This window comes from Hirundo rustica, chromosome W (assembly GCF_015227805.2).
Source record: "Hirundo rustica isolate bHirRus1 chromosome W, bHirRus1.pri.v3, whole genome shotgun sequence".
Classification (NCBI taxonomy): Eukaryota; Metazoa; Chordata; class Aves; order Passeriformes; family Hirundinidae; genus Hirundo; species Hirundo rustica.
In genome coordinates, this window is record NC_053487.1 from 28,143,276 (window position 1) to 28,170,246 (window position 26,971).

At 51.9% G+C, this 26,971-nt stretch overlaps 1 protein-coding gene and 1 pseudogene across 1 annotated transcript; one reads left to right on the plus strand and one right to left on the minus strand.

Moving 5' to 3' along the window:
• The first annotated feature begins 2,943 nt into the window (after window positions 1–2,943).
• LOC120764837 (cleavage stimulation factor subunit 2-like) lies at window positions 2,944–19,478 on the plus strand. Its single transcript, XM_040088915.1, is given in 16 exon segments — window positions 2,944–3,031; window positions 3,167–3,245; window positions 4,171–4,340; window positions 4,821–4,957; window positions 5,073–5,192; window positions 5,293–5,424; window positions 5,548–5,671; window positions 5,981–6,043; window positions 7,147–7,206; window positions 17,200–17,341; window positions 17,707–17,768; window positions 17,771–17,914; window positions 18,165–18,373; window positions 18,761–18,886; window positions 19,037–19,162; window positions 19,288–19,478. Coding segments are annotated over 15 exon segments (1,749 nt in total). The 5' UTR covers window positions 2,944–2,973; the 3' UTR covers window positions 19,160–19,162; window positions 19,288–19,478.
• A 2,397-nt stretch (window positions 19,479–21,875) lies between these two features.
• On the minus strand, window positions 21,876–26,799 carry LOC120764836 (NADPH oxidase 1-like; annotated as a pseudogene).
• Window positions 26,800–26,971: the final 172 nt, after the last annotated feature.

Below are 26,971 nucleotides of genomic sequence, written 5' to 3' on the forward strand. Positions count from 1 at the left end.
GCCACTCGGGATGATTCCTGAGACTGAAAAACATATCAGCATAAGCTACTTCTTGCCACTTTTGTTCACGCCGAAGGAAAAGCATCAATTGTAATAATGTCTCATAGTCCAGTGTACCGTTTACTGGCCACTTCACACCTTCATCAAGTTTATATAATGGCCACCATTGTGTACAAAGCTTAGCAAGCTCCCTCTTAGTTTCGGTACCACCACAGCCCACCAGTTCCTTCCAGTGTGTTAAGATACACCCTAAAGGGCTTCCTCTGGGAATCTCTTTGCTCTCATTTGCCCCCATGTTTAGAATCCCTTTTGGTCCAAGATGTTACAAAACACAAAGTAGACTACTTCAACTACGCTTCTCAGCACCAAAAATTTATCGGCTATTTCTGCTAGCTCTGGGCATAAGTTCTGGGCTCTCTGCTTTCTGCACACAATCAAAGCCTTTTCTTAGAGAGACCCAACTCCAAACACCAACCGATTTAGGCTCGCAAAGAAAATAGCCAGGGGTCCCTCACGACCCCAAACACACTCCACCAGAAGTTTCAACAAGGTCCCGCCGAAAAATCCTACGGATTTTGGCCGGGACACCACACACAAATCCCTCCGTGAGAAGGAGGTGGGGGGGCAACCCTGATCCCACGCTGCCTCTCCACTCTGTGGTTAAGGACTACACCACCAGGACTTTAGAATATTGCCACACACACTCTAGCAACTGCAAGCCTCACAAACAAGCAAAACCTTTTTCCCTTTAACTAAAACACTCACTCGCCAAAAGAACTTCTTAGGGTTTTAGAGGGAGTTTAGAGACGCGGCCCGAGGCTGCAGAGCCTGGATTCCCCCGCGGTTACCGGGGAAACAAATCACCCCCTCCCAATTCCTGGGGCTGGCTCAGGTTTCAAACCTCCTTACGCCGCTTGCTCCTTTTAGTTCAAAAACAAACAATTTAAACTTACACAAATACTTTTTTCACCTAACAAAACGTAAGCAAAATTTTGTTTCCAAAGCACACGCTGTTCAAGCTCACACACAGCCTAATTCCCCTCCAGCACACAATCTGGATACAATACAAACACTTTAAATCCTTCCGCTCTTGGAAACAGAGGTATCCCTCCACTGATCAGGCGGGGAATTCAAAAGGTTTTTACAACTTCAAGCTTGCAAAACTCCTAAAACCATTTACACAGATTACTAACACACTCCAAAATCACACAAATCAAAACGCTTACACAAACTCCCACAGACCACGATACATACGGTGCACCAATAATTCTTCCACACCTGAAGACACAAACACACAAAACCACGAGACCACAGAACACGGATCCGTTCACACCACACACACTCCGTGCACTCGGGGCCGCAATCGGGATTTTCCGCGACCCACAACGGGACCCTTCGCGTCCCAGCACGGGCTCGCCACACGGATTACGGATTGTCAAGGTACCTTTGAACCACAAACTGTAACCGGAGCCACCGCTGCTCCTAATACACAACAACAACACCGGTTATTTTACTGCCGCCGCTGCCCCATCACAGGACACGGACTACCAAGTCACCTTTAAATTGCAAGATGACATAACAAAAAAAAACCGGTTACCGCTGTCCCCACTACGGGACACGGACTACCAAGGCACCTTTAAACTGCAAGATGACACAACAAAGACAGGTTGTCGCTGTCCCCACTACGGGACACGGACTACCAAGGCACCTTTAAACTGCAAGATGACACAACAAAGGTTGCCGCTGTCCCCACTACGGGACACGGACTACCAAACCACTGATACCAAGCTCCGCAGAGCTGACACAACTTTTACAAACAAACCCAAGAGGCGTATGTTGTGCACGAGACGTCTCTCAGTGTCTTACCAACCGCCTATACCAAGGTACCTATTTTCAAATATAAACATACCTTTTGTCCGTAGTTCCAGCAGGTTCTGGTCTTTCCCCGGGTGGTCAGCAGGACCGCAGGAGCCCTCTTCCCAGAAAATTCCGGGTGGGCGCCCAGAGGGGTCCTGGACCCCGCTGGCCCCACGGCCAGAGAGAGCAGTCTCCTGCCTGGCTCGCCAAAATGATTTATTAAAGAAATACGGGTATTGATCTAGTATCGATACCCAACTGTGACGGACAAAAACTCTCTAACAGTTCAAAGTTAGAAAGTGTATGTTTATTACGGCCGGGCAGCACGCGGGATAGTTCCCTAATTCGCACTGCGAAATTCACAGGTAATTACAAAGTCTTTTATTCACAAAAGTGTTGAATATCCAAAATACAAATGCATATTCATACCCCTGTCACCTCCCATTCCTCGCTTCGTATGCTAATTGGCAAAAAGGCTATTAAGCATGCGTACTTTGTTTCTTAAAATGAGTCGGGGGTCTATTTTGGGGAGGGGTCACCTAAAATGAGGAAGTAAAATGAGTCTTCCTCGTCCTGACCTTTCTACCTTTTCAATGCATTCGTGACAAATGATTCCTTGGTAGAACTTACAGTTTCCTGTGTTCAACGGATCCTTTAAGCAGGAAATCTGCAGCTATCTTATGTCTTATTTACCACATTCTGTTTTTCATGACAAGGACAACTACATAAACATAAACCTGACAAGAAATGAGTTACAAGATCCAGGGTAGCTTATCTAAGATCCGGCTTCTGTTAACTGCGAACAAAGATTACCTATCTACTTCAGCTAGTTCAGCAACTTATTATCTTAACTTTCCAAAAAAAATCCTTAGTTCCTCAAAATTAACGTCTCAGTGGGGCTGCCCGGAGGCCGGCTCTCGGTGCCGGGGGAGCCCCGAGGCCGCAGCACCTCCGTTCGGGTGTCCCGGAGGGTCCCGGCACCCCCACCCCGCTCCCACCGGTGCCGCGCTTCCCGCCGGAGCGCTTTCTAAGTGCGCCGCTGCCATGCTTGTTGCGGGCGCGGGCGGAAGCGGGGGAACGGTTGGCGCACGGACCAGAAGCGGTGCGGGCGGTGCGATGGCGGGCCTGTCGGTGCGGGACCCCGCCGTGGATCGGTCCCTGCGCTCCGTGTTCGGTGAGGCCGCGGGGGCGGGACCACGACCTGCAAAGGGAAAGGGGCAGAGGCAGGCGGGGGGCCGGCGGATCTCCTCCCCTCGCCGTCGGGGTCTATACCCCCCGCGCTGACCGGCAGCACCGTCTGTCTCCGCAGTGGGGAACATCCCGTATGAGGCCACGGAGGAACAGCTGAAGGACATTTTCTCGGAGGTTGGGCCCGTGGTCAGCTTTAGGTGAGAGCGGCCGCAGGCCTCCCCCGGGTCCCCCTGCTCGGCGCAGACCGATCCCCGCGGGCTCCACGGAGCCGGCCTTGGAACCATGGAATCGTAAATCGTTAACGTTGGGAAAGGCCTCTAAAACCATCCAGCCCAACCGTTCCCTCAGCACTGCCAAGCCCACCGTGTCTCCAAGTGCCACATGCACACACTTTTTGACCACTTTCAGGGATGGTGACTCCGCCACTGCCTTGGGCTGCCTGTTCTAATGCTTGACAACCGTTTTGGTGAAGAAACTCTGCCTAATATCCCATCTAAACCTCCACGGGACACCTCGAGGCTATTTCCTCATGCAGAGCATGAGGAAACACAACCCCAGCATCTATTGTGGGATTGTGAGGCTGGGCCAGCTGTGCTCAGGGCAGAGGGACTGAGTGTCTGTGCTAGGGTCACCTGGAGATGGAGCACAATGTCCTGAGCACAGCAGATGGATGTGGGCACGCAGTTCTGGGCTGGAGAAACCATCCTGCTGTGGCTGATAAGTGCTCAGGTCCTGGTCAGGCTCTGTGCTCCTCACTTCCATCCCTGTGCCTCCCAGGTGTTTTCCAGGCTTGGCACCAGGCCCTGGAGAGCTCTGTTAAGGTTTTGGGAGTTCCAGGAGCACCCAGTCCCATTCTATGCCTTGTGGGATCATGGCAGGCACAGAACTGGCACTGGTGGGCTTCCTGCACACCACAGCTTTGGGAACACCCATGCCAGGAGCTGGCAGGCCCTTTGGCTTTGGCATAGGCCTGACTGCTGTGTGCCTTGGGCTGACTCAGGAGCCTTCACTCTGCTCCCAGCACTCTCTAGCCCAGTATCCCCTCTGGATCTGTGGGAGCCATGGGCACAGTGGTATGCCCACACTGCCCTCAGCAGCGGCCTTGCTCTGCTCACCACACAGGCTGGTGTACGACAGGGAGACAGGGAAGCCCAAGGGCTATGGCTTCTGCGAGTACCAGGACCAGGAGACGGCGCTCAGCGCCATGCGCAACCTCAACGGGCGCGAGTTCAGCGGCAGGGCCCTGCGCGTTGACAATGCCGCCAGCGAGAAGAACAAGGAGGAGCTCAAGAGTGAGTTGGGCTTTTGGGAGTCTCATGCTGAGCCCGGCCTTGGCAGGGCGTGTCTCTTCTGCCAGGCTGACAGTGATGACCTGCTCTGAGGGGTGTTGTGAGTAGTTCCCCAGAGGGATGCATGGGCTCAGCTCTGTGTTTTCACTCCCAGATGATCACAGAATCACAGAATTATTTAGTTTGGAAAAGGATTCTAAAGGTCATGGTCCAACCTTTGACCACACACCTCTGCATCAACTAGACTGGAGCATTAAATGCCACATCCAGTCTTTATTTAAATGCTTCCAGGAACAGTGGCTCCACAACCTCCCTGAGCAGCCTGTTCTGATGCCTAATCACCCCTTCTGTGAAGAAATTCCTCCTAACATCTCCATGTTGTCACTGCCTCCTTTTCCCCCTGATGGGCTGGTGCTCTCCTCCTGATGAGCCTGTTGCATGCGCTGTTCGTGTTGCAATATGAAGTCACCAACTGTATTGCAGGCTTGGGCACAGGTGCACCCATCATAGAGTCACCCTATGGGGACCCTGTCAACCCAGAGGATGCCCCTGAGTCCATCAGCCGGGCAGTGGCCAGCCTGCCGCCTGAGCAGATGTTTGAGCTGATGAAGCAGATGAAGGTGAGTGCAGGAGGGTCATGCTCCCTGTGTGAGTACAGCTCCTCCCGCCACTGCCTGCCTCCTCCCAGCCCCTGTCACACCTTGTCAGAGCTCTGATCAGTGCCTATCTTCTCAGCTGTGTGTCCAGAACAGCCCCCAGGAAGCCAGGAACATGCTGCTCCAGAACCCACAGCTGGCTTATGCACTGCTGCAGGCCCAGGTGGTCATGAGGATTGTCGACCCAGAGATTGCGCTGGTTTGTCCCTTGCTGCTCATCCAGGGTTGGGAGGATATTGGTGGTAGCCTTTGTAGAGTGGCAGTGGAAAAGAACTCCTTTCTCCTTCTTCCTCCCCTAGAAAATCCTGCATCGCCAGACCAGTGTTCCTCCTCTGATCCCAGGCAACCAGCAGCCAGTGCCAGGGCCGGGGCCTGGGCCCAATGCACAGCTAAACCCACAGAACACCCCATCATCCCAGCCACAGCCCATAGTAAGAGCCTGCACAACACATGAGCTGTACAGGAGAAATGGGCATTGCCAGCTCCAGCTCTCTCAGCTGGGCACATGCCTGTGTGTTGGGGTGGTCCTGAGATCCAGTGTATCTCCCAAGCAGGGCGGGATGCACGTCAACGGTACTCCTCCTCTGATGCAGCCACCCATGCAGGGGGGAGTGCCAGCCCCAGGACAGATGGCAGCCCCTGTGCAGGGCCCAGGCCCTGGCCGCATGTCTCCAGGCGGTGAGTTTGGGCTGAGCTGCCCCATCTGTGAGCACATGGATCCTGCAGACACCCCCCTCTGCCCTCCCCCTAACCAGAGGGTTTGGCCCTGTGAGACCACACATAATCCTGTACTGTACATTGTGGTTGTGCTGCTGCCAGAAGTGGGCTGCAAAGTTTGATTATCACTGGGGGGAACCAACACCAAGGGAATAAACCTCCAGATGCTCCCCCAGGAGCTGTGAGCGAGAAGGTATTTGGGGCTAAAGGAACAGGTTACTCATCAGGGATGGCTGAGGAGGGGTCTGATCTCTGCCTATCTCCTCTCAGGTGGGATGCAGCCACAAGCTGGGATGCCGGGTGCAGGGCCCATCCCCTTGGAGCGTGGGCAAGGTAAAGCAGATGTGTGTAGTGTTGTGTGTGGTGTGAGCCTCGCTCCAGTGAGCAGTGCTGTGCTCCAGCTGCCTGCAGCCTGGCTGTGCCCAGCCCCGGGGCTGTGTCTGGGTTTGTTCATTGAGGCACAAGGCTGTGGTAGCAGCTCCCTGGCTCCCAGGGCTCAGCCCATGCTCCGATTGGCTCCCAGCTCATTCTGCGTCATGTTGTGCAGTTGTGCCCTGGAAGCCAGGAGAGCTGCCTGTCTCCATCGAGTGGGATGTGCCTGTGCTTTCCATCTCTGTGAGTCCGTGTCTGTCCCTGTGCTTGTGCGGGCAGGCACAGCCTGCTCTTCTCTGGTCCTTGTCCTGCTCCTTTGCTGCCTGGGTGCTGGGAAGCAGCTGGGGCAGCCACTGCATCCTCCCGTGCTGTGCCCAGCAGAGGGAGCTGGGTCTCCGTTTTGGCTTGAGGCTTGGTGGGGACTTTCCGGAGAGTGACGGCTGGGATCTTCCTCCGAAGGCACAGTCTGTACGGCCCAGCCCTGGGGCCCGATCCCTTATGGTTCACATGTTGCCATACATAGGTTAGTATGACCCAGGTGTTCCTGTTCTCCCAGGAACAACACATGCAGACACCTGTTACCTCTGTTGCCTTGACTTCTGTCCTAGGCCTTGTTTCAACAACATGGCAAACCTAGTCTGAGGTCCTTTGGCCTTAAGGGCAGCTGACTCATTTTCTTTGGGGTGGGCACTGTCTTCCTGAAAGCTACCTGATAGTTCTTGGCACCCAAAAGGTTTTGGAGAGCAGAAGCTGGGTGTGCATTATGGGGCCAGCGTGGCCCCACGGAATGCCACATCTCTCGGCAGGATGTTTTCTCTCCCTGCCTCTCTCCTTGAGTGAGGGAAGGACTGTGCCACGCTGGCTGTCCTGCCTGTGATGACAAAGGTGGTGTTAATGGAAGAGGTTGATAAAGCCAGACTTGCAGCATTTTCTCTGTAGGTTTTCCTGGGGACTTCAGGGAGTGTGATCCTGCAGGAAGCACTGTCCCCAAAGCTGGTCGGTGCATGTGTGCATACACTATTTTACGTGTCTGCTCTTTCCCTCTTTTCCTGCTGCTTTCCCAGGGAACCTGCAGCTCTCGCCCGTGGGACCTGCCAGGCCTGCGTCTATCGAACGCGTTCAAGGTATCCCGGCACCCGCCATCTCCCTCTTCCCATGGAGCTCATTGTGGAGTGTGCAGAGAGCATCTCTCACCCCGCTGTTCTCAGGGCCGGGGTCTGGCATGTCACTCCTTGTAGCCTGACAGCAGTAAGAGGAGATGAAGGAGGCAGGATTTTGACTAGGGCTACAGGAGAAAACAGGCTAGAACCATGCACAGAGCCTCCAGTGGAAAAGGAGAGCCTGTTTAGAAAAGGCTTTTGCCTGAGATCCAGTCCCCTTTGACACTGTGCTTCCAGGAGCCTTCTGTCGGGGGCTTACCCCAACATTGAGGTGGTTTCAGGGTCCTTGCTCCCCTGCACAGCTCCGAGCCGAGCCGAAGGAAGAGACGGAGTTCTCAGGTTTAGATTTTTCAAGGTTGCATACTTCGTTTATTGTTTCTTATCTTACAATTTTCTCGGAGTCCGACAAGATGTTCGCAGCTGCATGGATTCCTCACGTCTCCCCCCGAGCTGGGCTGTCCTTATCTTTTATACTAATTACTACGTATTTCTTATTTACTATTTCTTACCAATGTCTATCACTATTACTAAAAAGGTCATCTTCACTTTGACCCAATCCTCACTAACTACTTTGTGCCACGTCAATGCAGCAATGGAGTGAGGGAAGAAGAAGGAGAAGGAGAAGGAGACAACGCCCCAGATTCTCCATCTTGTCCCCATTCACTTCAATGCTAGAAACCTAAAACTAGTATTTTCTCATTCTGTGATAAGCTAAACAACTATTTCTCACATTCTTGTGGCATGTAAACCTTCTCTCAATATAGGAAGTTTTTCCCATGGACTGAAATCAAAGCCAGTGTCTCTCTGAGCTCTGGGCTGGGGTCCCAGACCCCCCTGCCCAGGTCCCTGACCCTCCAGGGCAACCAAAGGAATGCCCTGGACTCCAACATCTCCCCCTCCTGTTTGAACCAAAAACACCTCCTTGGCCACCTTGTCCATGGCTTGCCGTATACATAGAAACAAACACGGCAAAATCATGAGAAGGATTACAAGCCCTACTAAAATATATATAACTATTTTCAAAATTTCCTTCCACAATGGTGAAAGGTCAAACAAATTGAACAAACCATCCATCCATGACCCAGTTACCTCTCCAAGTTTGTTGACACTCTCCTTCAATTGCCTGATGTTTTCATGAATGGATTTGGAATGATCCGACAAATTCATGCAGCACATTCCCTCAAATTCCTCACACCCATGCCCGTGGGTCAGCAAAAGATAATCGATCGCTGCCCTGTTTTGGAGACTTGCTCGTCTTACACTATCAATGTCTAACAACATGTCACTCAGTGCAAGAGAAACAGCTCGGGCATGTTTGCTCAGCCAACAACCCACGTGATCCAATTGTGTCAAGGCTGCTCCTGACGCTGCCTGTGGTGAAAAAATTGCAACTGCAATTCTCTGAGCCTTGCTCCATGTGTGAACATCATCATCACAATTTGGATCATACATTTGAACCGATCTTTTCCCTCTCTGTTTTAGTTTTCTCATCAGTGTCATGTCGGGTGTTAGCAATGAAAGCATTCCAATGCTGCAAGGACCACCTGTGGCGTTTGCAGGAATTGCGGGCCAAATTTTGTCCCCACAAATGAAAAAATTTCCCCTCGGCAACTGAGCTGGAACATGATTGGATGGTTTCTTCAGCATCTTAGTGTAATTACACCAAGATGATGAATTTCTGTAAAAATTGAGGTTCGGGGTGACATCTACAGTTCTATTTTTTGTCACTCCAGAAAGGCCAAATTTCACACAGAATTGCATTTGGACCGATCCAAGAATTTCCAGTTCCTGAGGTTCAAAAGGAGCCGCAGGAAGGAATTTCGTCCAAACATCCCATTGGCCCACTGGATCTACAATGGACTTTGAAATCTTTGGAGGGATGTTTTCTGGAATCGGCCATTTGCTCACTGGCAACCCCACTAAACAAGTTGAAAAAGGTTTTCCTGGTCTTGAGTGAGTCAGGCAGATGGTATCCAAACCTGATGCATTGGCTAGAGTTTCCCAAACATTCTCTTTTGGTTGAGCCACGGGCAAAACTGCCGCATTGCTCAAGGCAACCAAGGAGAGAATGAGGCACGAGGATAGTTCTTTCATTTTCAATGCCCTCTTTTCCCTGGGAATCCCTAGAAATGCAACACCACCCAAGTCCCCAAGAAAACAAGTCCCAAAGTCTCTTTTGCACGTAGAACGAAAGGATGTCTGCTGTCTTGACACCGGCTCACGTCTGCGTGCCCACTTCTCTTCCTCCGGTCTTGGGGTCTGTCTCTGCTTGCGTCTGGACTCGGTACGGTTTCACGTGCCTCGCCGCCAGCCACTTTGGTCCAATTGCTGTGGAGACACAAGCATATCCCTTGCCCCAAGTTATTAATTTGAATGGCCCTTCAATTTGTCCTGTTTCTGGGTTTCTGACCAAAACCAAAGGATTTTCCTTCAGTTTCGCTCTTGTGCTGTTTGAAAAATGCCTGATGATTGGTGGAGTTGGCTCTGCAAAAGAGCAATTTAGAAAATTCAACACATACAAGGCTTTATTCAAGCGCATGTATGGTGTTGCGTCTGCTTCTCCTCTTTTTTGTCTGTCCAAAAGGGATTTTAATGTTTGATGTGTCCTTTCAATGATTGCTTGACCTGTTGGAGAGTGTGGGATACCAAAAGTATGATGGACACCCCACCTCTTCAGGAATTTGTCAAGCACTTTCCCTATATATGTTGGTCCATTGTCTGTTTTGATTTCTTGTGGCACGCCCAAAGATGCAAATGCCTGCAAGAAATGTCGACAAGCATGTTGTGCTGTTTCACCTGTGTGCAGTGATGCGAAGACTGCACCTGAAAATGTGTCAACTGAAACATGAATGTTTTTGAGTTTCCCAAAAGATGGATATTTTGTGACATCAGTTTGCCATAACTGCAAACTGTGCAATCCTCTTGGATTGACTGCTCCCATGGAAGCAGGAGGTTGAACAAGCTGACAATCAGGGCAAGCACTAATGATTTCCTTTGCCTGACTTTTGGAAATGTTAAAAGTGTCCATTAGTGCTTGAGCATTCTGATGAAAGAATGCATGACTCAATTTTGCCTGTTCAAAAATGTTCGGTAAAGTCCTTGAAATTGGCATGGTCAATTTGTCTGCATGTGCATTGCCTTCTGCTAAAAAACCTGGAAGAGAAGAATGTGCTCTGATGTGCGAGACAAAATATTTATGTTTTCTGTTCTGCAACAATGTCCTCATGCACAATAGATATGAATATAAATTTTCATTGTCAACTTCTCTCAAAAGTGAACCCTCAAGTCTTTTGACCACATTAGCTACATAAGCTGAATCTGTGATCAAATTAAAAGGTTGCTGGAACAGTTCAAAAGCTCTGACCACTGCTGCTAATTCCACTATCTGTGGTGACCCTTGTACTATTCTTATATCTGATTTCCACTCCCCTGTGATGTCATCCTGCCATGTACTTACTGATTTGTGAGTTTTTCCAGAGCCATCGGTAAATACTGTTATTGCATCCAATGGCACCTCACTTATTTTTGGCTTTTCTCTGAAACTTAATTTTGCTTTCAACAGCTTGTGGCTTGGGAAATGAATAGTACAAACACCTGGGTAATCTAACAATGCAATCTGCAAGTCCTCTGATTTCTGCAATGCCCAATCAAAATAATCTTTTTTCAAAGGCAGGTAAATTGTTTTAAAGTCTTTGCCTGCCATTGTTTGCAGCCTGGTCCTAGCTTTGATGATGATCTGAGCTATCATTTCCAGACTTGAGAGGATCGTCCTTGGAGACCTGTAAGATAAAAAAATCCACTCCAAAATCAACAATGGGTCTTTTTGTGATGAATCCCACTGAAAAATCAACCCATATAACTGTATTTTTTCCCCCAACACTGCAAGAAAGAAAGGTAAAGATGTTACAAAACGATGTGCCTGTCTCTGCTGGAGGGCTCCAGCAATTTTCTCAAGGGCTTCCCGAGCCTCAGGAGTGAGGCTCCTGTGGGATTTGATGTTACTGTCCCCTTTCAAAAGATTGAACAACGGCGCAAGTTCATCATTTGTGATCCCCAAGATGGATCTCATCCAGTTGATCTCTCCCAAAAGTTGTTGCAAATCCTGTAAGTTGTTAACTTCTGTTCTAATTTCAATTTTCTGTGGTTTCACTGTTTGTTCAGTGATTTTCCATCCTAGGTATTTCCAAGGTGCAATTTCCTGGATTTTTGAAGTGGAAACTTCCAAACCTGCATTTTGCACCTCTGTGATCACACAGTCACGAGCCCTCTGCAATTCCTGTTGTGTCGGGGCAGCAATGAGCAGATCATCCATGTAATGAATGATTTTTGCTCCTGGATGTTTCTCTCGAGCTGGACACAGTGCCCGTGCAACAAACCATTGGCAGATGGTCGGAGAGTTCTTGAGACCTTGAGGAAGAACAACCCAATGGTATCTCTGCAGAGGCTCCTCCCTGTTGATGCTTGGGATGGAAAAGGCAAATCGAGGAGCATCATCTGGATGAAGTGGGATGCTGAAAAAACAATCTTTGAGATCAATGATCACCAGCGGCCAATCTCTCGGAATCATTGAGAGAGATGGAAGCCCCAGCTGAAGTGGTCCCATTTCCTCAATGACCTCATTGATTTTTCTGAGATCATGAAGCAATCTCCATGAGCCAGGGGCTTTCTTGCGAACGACAAAAACTGGGGAATTCCAGGGACTGTTTGTCGGTACAATGTGTCCCTTTTCCAATTGTTCCCTGACCAAGTTTTTGAGAGCACTCAATTTTTTCCTCTCAAGGGGCCACTGATCCACCCAGACAGGATTGTCTGTTTTCCAGGTCAGTTTCAAAGTGGTGAGTGCCACAGTGACCCCCACTAAAAATCCACTTCCAACCTCACGCCCCATTGCACTAAAATGTCCCTTCCTCATACTGTGATGGGTCTTTGCACAACAAATGGGTGAATGATTGCAGTCTTACCTCCTGGCCCCGAGACAACAATCGCATCTTCACTCTGCAGACACAAGGTGTTCCCCCCTATGCCTGAAGGAGGATCTTGTTCCCGGAGCACTGGCAAGACTTGTTCTGCAGCATGGGGTGGCAATGCAATTGCCCTGGCAATTGAGGTGTTTGGGGGAATGATCAATGGTGGATGATGAGGCTTCGCTAAAACTGTCAACTCATCATTGTGATCTGCTGAAATGACAGAAGGGTAAATAACAAGTCCCAAAACACTGCTTCTGTCCTTACCTATAATTAGAAAGTCCTGCCTCTTCCACGAGGATCCAGTGACACCAGTGGGTATCACTGCATAATTGTCATCCAAAAAACATATCACTTTGGAAGTTGCCAAATCGCATTGCGCCCCGGATGGTAATAACTCTGGATCGCTGGGGATCCTACAAATTGTCCTGCTGAGGGCGTCAGAATGCTGTTCCCTGATGATTGTCCCCCTTGCGGAGCTTGCTCTTGAGTCATCGCCATCACTTGTGTCGTTGCGCGTTGACGATCCGCGCTCCTCCTGGAGTTTCCCGACTGAGTTCCTCCACTTGCATTGTTTCTCGCAGGACGACGTTTCCTTCCCCCGCATGCCGAACAACGATCTGATGAGTCTGCATTGTTTGTAATTTGTAGGCAGTCCTTCTTGAAATGCCCTGGTTTGCCACACTTGTAACACTGTCTTTGTTGAAAATTTGCAAATGCTTCTTTGACAGCTTTTTCCACTTGATCTCCTAAAATTGTTGCAACGTGCTGTGGTGTCCCCACCTTGCTGCATGCCTCTAGAATTTCTGCCATGGTGGGTTGGCCTGGCATTGCACTGATGACTCGCTTGCATTCTGGATTGGCATTTGCAAATGCAAGACACCGGATCATGTGTGACTTCACTCCCTCATCAATGACTTGCCTGTCCACTGCTTGAGTGAGACGATCGATGAATGAAGCGAAGGGTTCTGAAGGACCTTGCTTTACATCTGTAAAAAGACTTTCTGTGACTCCTGCTGGTGGAATCTGCACCATTGCCTTTCTGGCTGCATCTTTGATGTCTGTCAGAACATCTCGAGGAAGAAAACTGGCTTGACGAGCTGCACTGTCAAGTGGTGGATCACCGGCCATTTGTGCCACTGTGAAGCCTGCATTCGCTCCACCTTGGTATTTGATTCTGTAATCATTTAAAATTTTTCTCCATTTTGCTTCCCAGAGAATGAATTGTGAATCGCTTAGGATCATGGTTGCAAGAGATCGGATGTCAAATGGTGTTAAATCATAAATATTAAATGTCCCTTTCAAAAGTTGTTTGAAGTATGGAGACCCCAATCCATTATCACGAACGGCTTTCATCAGATCCCTGACGACTTCACGATCCAATCTCTCCCATTTTGGGTTTGCATCATGTGCATCATATGTCACTGGCATAACTATGCCTTTTGGATCCATTGAAAGTGTATCCCCTTTCAATGCAAATTTCTTTATTTCTGTCCAGTCTGTTGGATCAAATTTTGGCTTGGCAGAAGCCTGTGCAGTGCCTGCCTCTGAAATTGATTCCTTTGTTTTTGCTTTCTCTGCTGCTTCTTCTTTCTCAGGACCCACTTGTTTTGGAGGCTTCACTTCCTCGGGTTTTGTTTCTTTTTCTGTTTCTTTTTCTTTCTCTTTTTCTGTTTCTTTTTCTTTTTCTTTTTCTTTTTCTTTTTCTTTCACTTGCTGAACAGGAATCAGAGCTTGCTGAGCATCCTGAAATTTTTTTGAAACTTCCTTCCCTGGAAGAAAAATCTGAGAGAAGGAAGACGTGGGATCATGGCGAAATGCTGTTTCAGTGAACCTTCGAAAAAATTTGTTCATAAAGTCCTCAGATAATAAAAATGACGACGCTTGTCGTGTAAACTCAAGTGCCTTTACTCTCCTGGCAGGAATCCCTTCTGATGCTGTGATTCTGATTATATCTTCATCTGTGATTGACATCTCATGGTCCTCATCAATAACATCATCATCCCTCACCATTGGCAAAGGTTCTCTTGGCTTCTGTTTGAATCGCTGTTCTGAAGAAGTTGATTTTTTGTATGAAATTGGAAAAAAACGATGCAATGTGGGTACATCCTCCCATACCGATCCTTCGGTGGATGCAACTGATGATCTCCGTGCTCGCTGCCTCTCTGCCCCGCCTCTCAGTGACGACGGCACGCTGGCAGCTGTCCTCTGTGGGCTCGGAGTTCTCAAGTATCTTTTAAGTTCTGGAAAAGCCTGTAAAATCTGAGAAATTTTTGGACGCGCGCCCGTCCGTAACACCTCGGCAGCTGTCCCTGAATCACGGCACGCCGGCGATTCAAGGTCATAGCTGCTTGTGGGCGGAGTCGGGCTCCGCAGCCCTTGCTGCCTGGGGGTGGTGCCTTCGAGACTCTCCCCGCCTCGGCCACGCCCCGTCACCGCCCATTCCGCCCCTGCCAGCCCCGGCCCCGCGGAATCCGACAGGATACCCCGTCCTGTCCGGCGCTCAAGGTCCGCCCCGTCATCTTCGTCATCGGAATCAGACTCCCCCCGAATAGAAACGCGCCCTGGGCTTCTACCTGCCCTTGCCGCACATGCGCCTGAACCGGCCGCTGAGCCTTCTGGGGTTTGTAGTTCTCGGCTTGACACTTCCGCTCTCAGCGCGTCCCTCCCGGCGCTCCGCGACGCGATATTTTGAGCTGTTTCACTTCCCGTAGCTTGCGTCATCAGCGCGCGCCGAGCTGCCTGCTCTGTTCTCATCCCCCCTGCTCTGCCCGCGGCCTCCTCCTCCTCGCGACCCGCGTCTATATCTCCCGACGCACTCCGCGATCGCGCCCCGTCGCGTCCCGCTGCACCTCGACGCGATAGGTTAGATTCGGTCCCTCGCGCGGCTTCCATCCCCCGCGCAGCCTCGCCCCCCCGCTGCTCCAACGGCGCCTGACCCGCCTCTTTCCCCCCCCCCGCTTGCTTCCCCCGCACCCGGTTTTTCCACGGGAAGGGAAAGGAGCAACGGCGACTGAGGAGAACATGGGCGCGGTGACCCCGGAGGAGTAAATGGACTCCTTGGTGGACTCATTCTCCCCTCCCCCTCCCTATACAAATGAGGGGTTTGTTCTGGGACTGCTTCAAAGAAAAGCATGTCAAATTCCTCCTGTTCCCTTGGATGTATTAAAAGTTTGGGTTTTCCTGGCACTAATTTTGTGGTTTCTGACGAGGTTTTTGTTGGACCTTGAAATACCTGTGTTCTTTCCCCTCCCCCTTCCCATTCCCTTGGGGGAGGTACCGACCTCGGAATTGGCATAGCTCTGTGTCCTGGCTGTGTGCCAAACTCCTTCTGTTTGCTTGGCTGCTGTCCAATCCTGCAGCTCTCTCTACTATATTCTGTTATAACTTCTAACATAATTCTTCCCGCTGATAAAAGCTTTGCGGGTATTTTCTGCTTTCGTGTGGCCTTATCATAAAGATTTCTGTTTACTTCTTGCCAAAAACCTGGCTCAAAAAGAGACTGGGTCTCACACTGTGAATAATTACATTTGACCCATAACATCAGGGCTTCGAGCTCTTTATCTTTCAGCGCTGCATTATATTTTGATATCAATTCTTTTAGATTTTCTAATATTATTGTTCTCTCTTGGGAGCTAGTTCCCCCCATCGCGCGGTGTGTTCTGAATTTCACAGGTCTTACCAAAATGAAACTTTCCCCAGCTGTGGTCCGATTCGTTTCAGAGGTGTCCCGATCTCCGTCCAGCAGATATCAGGGTGACGGGTTCCTGGGCCCAGTGGAAAGCCGTCGTCTGGAACGAACTGGAGTGAGCTGGTGTTTTGGCCAGACAGGTGTTTCTTCTCCGGAGTTGTTGGCTTGGCTGTTTGATGTTCTGGGAGCTTTTTGATGTTTCTGCAGAGGTTGCTGCGACCCTTCTCAGCGTTCCTTTTCAGGAGTGCCAGTCAGGAATGCCAGATGTTTCTGTCCACTCTCAGGGATGCCAGAAATTTCTGCGCACTCAGGGACGCCATTTGTCGGGGGCTTACCCCAACATTGAGGTGGTTTCAGGGTCCTTGCTCCCCTGCACAGCTCCGAGCCGAGCCGAAGGAAGAGACGGAGTTCTCAGGTTTAGATTTTTCAAGGTTGCATACTTCGTTTATTGTTTCTTATCTTACAATTTTCTCGGAGTCCGACAAGATGTTCGCAGCTGCATGGATTCCTCACGTCTCCCCCCGAGCTGGGCTGTCCTTATCTTTTATACTAATTACTACGTATTTCTTATTTACTATTTCTTACCAATGTCTATCACTATTACTAAAAAGGTCATCTTCACTTTGACCCAATCCTCACTAACTACTTTGTGCCACGTCAATGCAGCAATGGAGTGAGGGAAGAAGAAGGAGAAGGAGAAGGAGACAACGCCCCAGATTCTCCATCTTGTCCCCATTCACTTCAATGCTAGAAACCTAAAACTAGTATTTTCTCATTCTGTGATAAGCTAAACAACTATTTCTCACATTCTTGTGGCATGTAAACCTTCTCTCAATATAGGAAGTTTTTCCCATGGACTGAAATCAAAGCCAGTGTCTCTCTGAGCTCTGGGCTGGGGTCCCAGACCCCCCTGCCCAGGTCCCTGACCCTCCAGGGCAACCAAAGGAATGCCCTGGACTCCAACAGCCTTCCATGTCTTGCTTTGCTCCTGGCCCCGTGTCAGCAGCGTGTTGATGCCCACACTTGTAGGGATTGCCATGGGGGCACCCATGCTTGGTTTGGCCCCTGGTGCCATAAGGAACCTGAAATAAAACCAGAGAAGAAAGAGAGGAATAAAATTGGCAGCCAGGGAAGAGGCTTTGGTGTGCTCCAGCCTCATGTGTGGGGCTGTGTCCCCAGCAGATAGCACAGCTCAGGGGAGCAGCGTGGCTGCCCCACACCCAGCCTGAGAGCGCCAGACACAGTCTTGGCACGGCACTGGTCATGCAGATCCTCACAAGTTCTTGTGTGTCTCCCTGGCAGTGCCCATGCCAGACCCGAGGGCCTCTATGCAGCGTGGACCTCTACCTGCTAGTGGCCCGCCGCCTCGAGGCCTTTTGGGAGATGCCCCGAATGACCCTCGCGGAGGGACCCTGCTCTCAGTCACTGGAGAAGTGGAGCCCAGGTGAGGGGAGAGGGAAGGAGAGGAGCCCTTGGCACTGTCCCTTGCCCAAGGGTAACCTCTCGCTGAGGACAGGGATGGCACCAGCTTTCCGGGAGTCACTGCTGCCTGGTTGGAGGCCTGTGTGCTGCCAACCATGGGGGCCGGCCCGTTCCCCCGGGGAAGGGATATCCCCGGGGTGATGGCAGCTGCCCTGTGGCATGGGGCCACCATCACCCATCCCTGTGCCAGCCTTGCCCTCCTCCCCTGCGGCCGTCTTCGGGGGAAATCCCAGCACTCTGCCCAGACCGTGCCATGCCAGTGTCTGATTCACACTCTCTCGCTTTTTCTCCTCCTCCTGCTTTGCTCTCCTCGTCTCTCTGCATCAGAGGTTATCTTGGGCCGCCCCACCAGGGAGCCCCTATGCACCATATGCCTGGTCATGACAGCCGTGGCCCCCCCATGAGATGAGGGGGGGACCCATGGGAGAACCCCGACCACTGATGGGAGAGCCACGGGGGCCCTTGATGGATGCTCGAGGTGAGAGAGGGGGCATGAAATACTGGGTGGCTTGGATTGTGCAGGCAAGAAGTCAGAGTGGAGCCAGCTGCCCCAACCCAAGGCGTAGGAAGGGGGTTTGGGCAGTGAAATGACTGACTCCAGGCGAGGAGGGACAGTCCCAGGGTGCAAGGGACTTTCTCCAGGCATGTCCCCTCTGCTCCCAGCCCTGCACCTCTTGGGTACTTGCTGGCCCCCAGACAAAGGAGGAGGCAGGCTCAATCCCACACTCCCTGCAGCACTGCTTCCTTCAAGAGCTTACCTTGTGTTTTCTCTGCAGTCGGAAGAGATCCCCGAGGGCTGGAGCCGCGCGGGCTGGAGCCCCGGGTGATGGAGGTGCGAGGCCTGGAGCCACGAGTGCTGGAAGCCAGGGCCATGGAGGCCAGGGTCCTGGAGCCTCGAGGGCCTGGTCCCAACCCACGTGGCCCAATACCTAGTGGGATACAGGGTCCTGGACCACTTAACATGGGAGCCAGTTGCCCGCAGGGGCCCCGCCAGGTACACACGTCTGCTCAGCTGGTCGGGCACCGACAGCATCCTGTAGGCTGGGGCTGGGTGGGGGGTGTCCCACAGAGCAGCAGCTCTGGGAAGCACCAGGCTTTGTCACTGGCTCTGAGGGGTCAGGGCATCTGTCCCATTTCCCCAGGCACTGCCCATCAGCTGGGGACAGGACAAGGTTCAGGCCTCTCTCCACCTCTTCCTGAGATGCAGGAAGGAGCACAGGAGTTAGTAGAGGAGAGCACATAAAATACACTCTCTCTTTGTGCTCAGGCATCTTCAAGCAGTCCTTGAGGGCATCCATCTGATCATCTGTTTTACCTTCCTGGATTTGTATGGCTGAGTCCAGAGACCCCTCAGTCATTAACTCCTCTTTTACTCCCCCAGGTTCCTAACATGGCTGGAGCAGGCATGCAGGGAGGAGGCATTCCTGGGGCAGGAGTCCAAGGAGCCGGTCAGCCTGGAGGCTTTAGCCCTGGACAGAGCCAGGTCACCCCCCAGGATCACGAGAAGGTGAGAGAACAAAAGGGAAAGGGTGAAACAGTAGGAGCAGCATTTCCTGTGTGCCTTTCTGTGGCAGGGTCAGCCCCTCCCTGGCTTTGGTATGCTGTGGCTGCTCTGGCAGGGAGCGCAGCCTGGTCTCTGACCCCTCTTTCCCCACAGGCAGCACTGATCATGCAGGTCCTGCAGCTGACAGCAGACCAGATTGCCATGCTGCCCCCAGAACAGCGGCAGAGCATCCTCATTCTGAAGGAGCAAATCCAGAAATCCACGGGGGCACCCTGACAGGTGATGTCCTTAACCTGGTCTCACACTATGCCTGTTCCCCTCCAGTAAAACAGAGCTGCCTAGGATGGGACTGTGCCCTGCTTCCCTCTGTGCCGGGCTCACCCTCCTCCCCTTCTTTCTGGCAGGCACAAGATGAAGATGCCATGAGGCTGGATAGAGGTGATGCTCCCTGGCAGCTGCTTCCCATTGCTGCCTGAACTGATGGTGCATTTTGGGAGATTAAGAGGTTTTTCCCTCCAGTTCATCCTTTTTTTTTTTTCCTGTGTATATTTTATGATGTTTGAAAATAAAGTGGGAGGATGTTGTAGTGCATTAATTTGGTTTATATTGTGTTTCATTTTTATATTGGGTTTTGTAATGTTTTCTTCTGTATCCCCTGTTCCCCTTGGAAACTGTATCATGTGGTTTGTCCCTGCTCGGCCGTGCCCATCCTCCCACACTGGAACGTAACCCAACTCTGTTCCACTCCCACCTTGTCCCTGATTGGGTAGTGGCTTATACCTGCCTCTAGGGCCTGCCCCCTGGATAAAAGCCCTGGGATGGAGGCGGGGCAGTCTCTTTTGCACGGGATCAGGACGAGGAAGGAGCTACTGGGCTCCGGACTCTGCAGGGGCAGGACCCCCAAAAATAAAGCTGTGATTTCCCCTGCAGAGCAAAGAACAGACTCTCTTACCTTTTGCCATCGATGGACATCTGTGTCTCTCTAAAGAGCTGCCACAGGAGGAGGGTTTGAGTAAATCCATGTCCCTGGCTGCCTTGTTTGGTCTCTCATGGAGGCCAGGATGGGAGTGTTGGGTTCTGGGAGCAGTATGGCCTGGCTCCAGTCTTGTCCAAACCACATGCCATCCTCCCTCCTCCCCACACCAGGGTAAAAACTAGTAATGGAATTTCTTGTGCCATGCTGTTTACAGGGGTGTAGGGGAAGGGCAGGACAGAGAGTTTGGCTTTCTATCTCTGCTGACAGGGCAGGAAGGGCTCTGCATCCGGTTGCAGTATCACTTACCAGAGCCAGCCTGCTCAGGATTTCCCTCTTTCCATACATGGGAGCAGAACCTGGTGTCAGCTTCAGTGGGAGCTGAGATGTGTGCTGGGTGCAGGCTGGCTCTGGGGGGGTTGTGCTGGCTTGAAGGCAAAACCAGCGAGAGACTCCAAGTCAGAAAGAAATAATTTATTAGGAGAGAAAAAAAAGGTAAAATAAAATAAAACAAATGCAATAGTACAAAAGATCACTGACAGAGTGGTGGTAGCAGTTCAGATGAAGTGGTCTTGTTGAAGCAGTGATCCTGTAGAAAGGTCTGGTAGCTCTTGTCCTCTGGGAATCCAGTGGGTAAGGCTGCCTGTGCTGTCCCAAATCCCAGTTTATATCCAGATGGGAATGCTTGGCTCCTCCCCCTGGGCGGAGCATCTCACAATGGACTGATATCATTTTATCAGTTTTGTAATGGGTCCTTGATTGCCCATTAAACAGAGATAGCTGCTGGAGGGAGTTACCTATGAGTCATGCAGCAGGGCATTGATGGGCCATTTACAGAAGATAGTCCGGAGGGAGGGGGCATGGGAAACACTGCCCAACCTAGTTTCAACAGCTCACGTAGATGGTGATAGAATACGTACTTTGGGCACATTTTACATTCCAACCTAAGACAGGGGTGCCAGGGTGGCAGCGAGCCCCTGCAGAGGGGTGTCTGATCCTGCACCCCAGAGGGTTTGCTCTTCTATTGCAGCCCTACAAGGTGGCAGAGAATGGGTTCCTTTGTACTTGCACAGTTTAGTCACCACAGAGGCTTTCATTACAAAGAAAAGGAAGTTTAATTTATTCTTATACAAAAGACTGTTTAGACCCTGAGGGAAACATTTGGCCCCTGACACCTGTGTGGATGCCCTTGTCCCATCCCCATCCTGTGTTTCTGCCCAACCCACTGGGATCCCACTGCTTCCCACTGCTCCAGCAGCATCACAGAATGAGCCTTTGGTTTCCCAGTGAGGGGACTGAGTGGAGCTACAGGCCCACTTGCTCCATGATGTTAGGAAAATTAATCCACGAACACCAGAGGTTTATGTCCAAAAAGGAGACAGAGGAGTCCTTTTACTTTATTCGAATAAAGGGAGAGGCCATGGGGCATTTCCCCTGGGGTCTCTCAGTTTTTCGGAGGACACAGCCTCCTTTTTATCCTAATTTCCCAACTGCATTTCCCTCTCTCTTTCCCCATTGGCTGAGGTACTTGAGAGGTACAGACTTCCCGAAATGCCTAAGACCTAAGATTCCCCTTTTAATGTATAGCCCCCTGCTAATTTTTAATTTTTATGGAATTTATGGGTTTTCCCCACTGTTGCTTTCATCTTTCAATATTCAATTTCATTTACAAACAAACTTTGGTTTGTTTGTAAAGGCAAGTATCTTCTTTTCCATTCATCAATCAGTAGAATCCTTCTCATTGTTTCTCTTATCTCTCAGTGCTAGTTTTATCTACTAGCAGACTCAGGGCTTGTTTGTAAAGACAAATCTCATTCCTCTCAATGAGGACCTGTTGTACACCAGGACAGGCAGGCAGCAGTCTTTGAACCTGGAATTTCTCATGGAGATGGAGTACCTTGCTGTGTCTTGCCTGGCTTCAGTGCATGCACAGATGCTTATCCCTCACCTTGCTGTGGAAAAGGCTTGAGGCAATACTGTCAAGATCCCTGCCCGCTGTGGTGCCAGCCTGGCTGCCACTTAAAAGATTTCCTTATTGAAGTAGAATTTGACCTTCCTGGGGTCCAGGCTGGAGTGTTGGTGACAAGACTTCTGCAGGCTCTTTGCCAGGGCCTCTGGCCCATAGAAGAACACACCGACCACTGACCTGCAAACAGCACGAGGAGGTCAATGCCGGGTGGGCAACTCAGGGAAAAGTGATTCAAAAGCTTTTTGGGCTCCCTGCAGGGGATAGCACACCTCTCCCAAAGCCAGCCCAGTGCTGAGTGCCAGGGTAGAGGAGGTGCCTCCAATTCCAACATCCTGAATTCCCTGCTCAGCTCTCACCTGGGGTGGGCTGCAGCCACCGCTGCAAACTCCATGTTCCACATGGGCCGCCCAAAGATGGTTTTGTGTCTGAGGCCCATCACTGTGTCCATAGCGGTGTCAAAGTGGAGCGCCACATTGTTGGCCTGGGCAGGCAGGGATGGTGAGAACCCCAGGCACCACCCATGGGCCCCCCTCCAGTCCCTCACCACAGAGGAGCATCCATTATTGATCCCACCAAACACTGTGCCTGGACTTTGTGCCTAAAAGCCATTGTCATGCTTGCCCTGCCCTTCCTGCCCAGCTTGGCCACCCTGTGTCCCCCCCTCTTGCAGCCATGCCAGCCTGTGGTTGACTCACAATGCTGGTGTCCCAACAAGTGAGGAAGAGACAGTAGGTGAGGAAGTCTGCCTTGCCCAACTCAGCCATCTTCTGCTCCAGTGAGGCAAGCAGGTCATTAAACCAGGCAAAGGCTCCTGTGTCCCAGCAGAGCCAGTAGAAGTAGATCTGGGATGCAGGGGGAGAGGGATTGCTCAAGGTGGAGCAGAGCCAGAGGGAGAAACCCACAGCTGGTCCCATGGGACAGTCCATACCTTCTTAGTCTTGAGGGTCTGGTCAGCCTGCTGGAACTTGTACCAGATGGACTTGAGGATGGAGGCGAAGGGGGTGACGCCAATGCCCACTCCAACCAGCATGGCCACCTCATACTGGAACATCTTTGCTGGCTGTGCCAAAGGGACCATCCACCTCGATCCTGGCCAAAGCAGGGCCTGGATGAGAGGTATGGCCTCCCCAAATCCCTGGCATGACCTGTTGGGTCTTCCCCAGCCTACCTGGGTGTTTCCAATTGGATGGTGTCAATGAGATGCTCTGTCCAGTCGCCGGCCACCTGGATGTGGATGAAGAAGAAGTCCTCCTCAGGTGCAGAGGTGAGGGTGAAGGGGTGCCACTCCAGTGGGGAGATGGTGGGGCAGTTGACAAAGATGTACTGCCCCACCTCCATGCAGAAGCCCTTCTTTTGCATCTGCAGCTCCAGCACGTGGGCAGGGTGCATGACCACCTGGGGGCACTGGCAGGGCTCAGCACCCAGCCTGGCCCCTGTCCCTAGGAAAGGGCTGTGACTGTGGCCCCTACCTGCCTCCCCATGGCCACCACGGCGAGGAGCTGTGGCACCGGTGACTCCAAGGGTAGGAGCTGGCAGAAGAACAAGCTCCTGCACGACCCACCTTGGTGACAACCACTTTCTGCTACGCACGCCAGACCCGCAGGATCTGCTCAAAGACATAGAGGATGATGGGGGCAAGAACCCACTTCCAGGACTGTGAAGATGGAGGAGAGCAAAGGTTTGGGAAGGGCCAGGGCCAGAGCATCCCAAAGGCAAGGGAAGAGCTTCTCCCCCACAGCCATCCCATCACTGCCCTACCTCGGCAGGGATGCTCCCAAACTCGGGGTCTTTGCAGCAGTTGTGGGTGCAGTTCTGGTCGCACTGTGTGAGGTACTCAGCACAGTGATAGGGGTGCACCTCTGCCATGCTCTGCTCTGTCTGCCCACACACCAGCCCACTGCAGGGAGGTGAGGGATGAGCCCAGGGGCCAGCTTCTGCCCCCAGCCAGGGCTGAGCCACACTGCGTGAGGCCACCTGGGCTAGCCCACCCTGGGAATGGCAGTTCACAGCCCCACTGGACTCTGCCCGTGGATGCCCCACCAGAGGTCTGTGTCCACTGCCCCTCGCTGTGCTGCCCTGGGAAGTGGTGAGGAGCCTTACGCGATGCCGTGGATGATGAGGCCAGCGAAGTAGACAAGGAAGAGGTGGTGTGTGTACCAGAAGAGCTCAAAGTAGTTCCTGTGGAAGAACTTGGTGGAGGAGGTGACCATGAGGATGAGTGCCAGCGTGATGATCACCCGTCAGCCCCGGGATGGTTGTGAAAGCCACATACTCAGTGGTCTGCAGGGGCAGCAGGGTGGGTTAGGGGAGCAGAGGACAGGTCATGGTGGGTTGCTGGATGCCAAGGCCACACTCACAGTCTGGTTGGAGTGGATGGGGTTCAGCCATTTGCTGCCCTGCAGGTGCATCTTGGAGAAGACAGCAGGGAGGCTGCTGTCAGTAGCTTGTTGGCTCTGGTTGTAGCGCTCCAGGTTGAAGAGGTGGGTGATGGTATGCACAGCTGGACAGGGGACAGTCACCCACCAGACAGGTCCCAGTCCCCACTGTTGCCCCATCCCCCTCCAAGGGGTACCTGTGAGCAGAGCCAGTGCATAGGCCACCAGCTTGTGGAAGGTGAGGTTGTGGTCCAGCTGCTTCCGCAATGTCCGCCTGCAGCACTGCAGGGAGAGGCAGCGGTGTCAGGATGGGGACAGGGATGGGGACAGCCACACCGGCTGTGCCGCCGTGGGACACTCACCGAGCAGGTCCCATGGAGGAAGGAGAGCAGGTTGCGGCAGATGGGCAGCAGGATCAGCATGCTGTTGAAGTTGAGGCACTTGGCCGATGCTTGAGCCCACGCCAAGGTAGACTGGGGAGAAGAGAGGGGTGAGCACCACTGTCTTGTCATGCTGTGCCAGGACTGGGTCAGGATGAGGCCAGTCAGTGCTGAGCTGGGACTGAGTGATGCTAGGCTGGGAACTGGGATGGAGAGATGCTGGGCTGGCATGGGGACTGGGAGGGGTGATGCTAGGAGAGGACTGGGAGGAGGAGATGCTAGGCTGGGCTGGGATGCTGTTGGGCTGAGACCAGACAGGGATCAAGACAGGGACTAGCATGGTGCAATGCCAGACCACAGAGTGGGACGGAATGATGATGGGCTGGAAGAGGACAGAACGTGAAAGGGGCATGGGATGTTTCAGCCCCCACCCCACTGCAGCAGGGTCCCGAGGGTCTGCCTGGGCAGGCAGGGTGCCATGGGGGAGCACCTTTCCCCAAGGATGGCCCTGGTGTAGAAATACTACTCGTCCTGGTCAAAGAACAGAAAGTAGTAGGTGAAGATGTTGATGCCCAGCCAGGCTGCCTGCGGGGGAAAGTTACAGCCTCATGAGGGACCCTGTCCCAGGAGCCTCTCACTCTGCAGCACTCAGGGCCAGGTGCAGCCATAGGGTGTCAGAACAGTGTATTCGGTCCTGTTTCCTTATGAGCTGCCCTGTCATGCACAGGGCTGGAACATGACCAAAGGTGGGGAGAGGTGTAGAAGTCTTACAGAATTGCTATCTTGTCACTCACTGCCCTGTGCATCACCCATGCATGAGGAAGGAGGAAAGGCAGGAGCAAGAAACGCCCGTGTAACGGGAGGGAAAGCAGATCAGGAGGGTGGTCAGGACTGTGTGGGAAAGATTCTGGGAGAAGGAAGTTTCACGGGGAGCTGGCTCACCTGGCCCCACTGTGCTGCTGTCCCCTGCCTAACCCCAGTGCACCCTACACTGCCACTTCTCACAGCCACTGAATTTTTGCAGAGGTCCCAAAAAAACCACCCTGCAGTGTATTTGATTTTTGGCTGTTTTCTTTTTCTTTTTTAAGTAACATAAAAAATTAAAATAGCCCAACTGTCTGTAAACCCCCATGTTCCCATGCATTCACAGCTTCTCACACAGTGCTGAGCAGCTGATAGGTGCTGGCCAGGCAAGCTCTGTTACACCAGAGATGCTGCAGCACGGCAGTGGCAGATGGTCCCTTTGGTGCCAGCTCCTCATCCTGCCACGAGTTCTCACAGGATCCTCCTCCTCTCATAAGGGGAGAAGAGGCACATGGGAGGCTTCTGGCCAAAGTGGCTGGGCAAAGCAGCAGCATTTTAAAGTTTTCCAGGACCCCCATTCCTGTGAGCTCTTTTCCCCAAGACTTCAGTTTTCCAGAGCCCATCCCTCCCCTGGCTGCCAGGGTACACGGGTTGGAAGAGCAGAGAGGATGCTTGTCTCTCCCCACAGCCCAGCCCCAGGGCAGCTCATCAGTCCCCATCTCCCCTCTTGAGCCCCCCCCCAGGGCCCGTAGCCCCCAGAGTACCCCCACATCATGCTATCCCACTGAGCCCCTGTTGGAGAGGATGAAACAGGAAAGCCTAACAAATATGATTGCTTGGCAAACAATTCAAAGAATATGAAACCTATAAGCAAAATAGAAATGAACACAAGCTTTGAGATGTAGGGTGCCAAGCCTGAAGACAATGATTAACTAAAGGCAAAATCCCTGTTGATTGAGCAATACCCCTAGCAGACAAAGGGATGCCAAGAGTCCAAGGGGGAGGGGCCCTGCCAAGGTGGCAGGGAAAGGGAGTGTAGAAACTAGCTTTTAGGGTTTGGAATGTGGCGCGGTATGGTAATGTAGTAGTTCCTATAGGCTGTATGTTAATTCTGTAGGATTTGTGTCTTGTACTGGTTGGTTAGTGTGAACTAGAATATTCAACACAGAAGGAGATATAATGCATATTGTAACAAGAACTTAGCCCTCTTTGTTCGGGAACGCTTTTAGCTGTGGCTGGCAGCTTAAGGAAAGCTCTTGAACCAACGAACTGTGCAATAAACCACATGTTTCAAGAGCTGCCCTGGACTCCAGAGATCTCTCATCGCCATCCCCACACTCTCCTAGAAGCCCCCAGCCCCACAAACTCATGAGGATGGCAGCTGACAACCAGTGGTTGACCAGCCACTTGCCCATGGTGCGATGTCTCCACATCTGCCACTGCCTGCCCACACCCACCCGTGTCTGCCTGACATTTTATGGAGGCAGCAGGCAGTGTGACAGTCCCGGCTGCTGGAACAGTGCCACAGGGACTTTCCCCTGAGAAGACTTTAAGGAAATGCTGGTGGTTTCAAAGGCCACCTTCCAG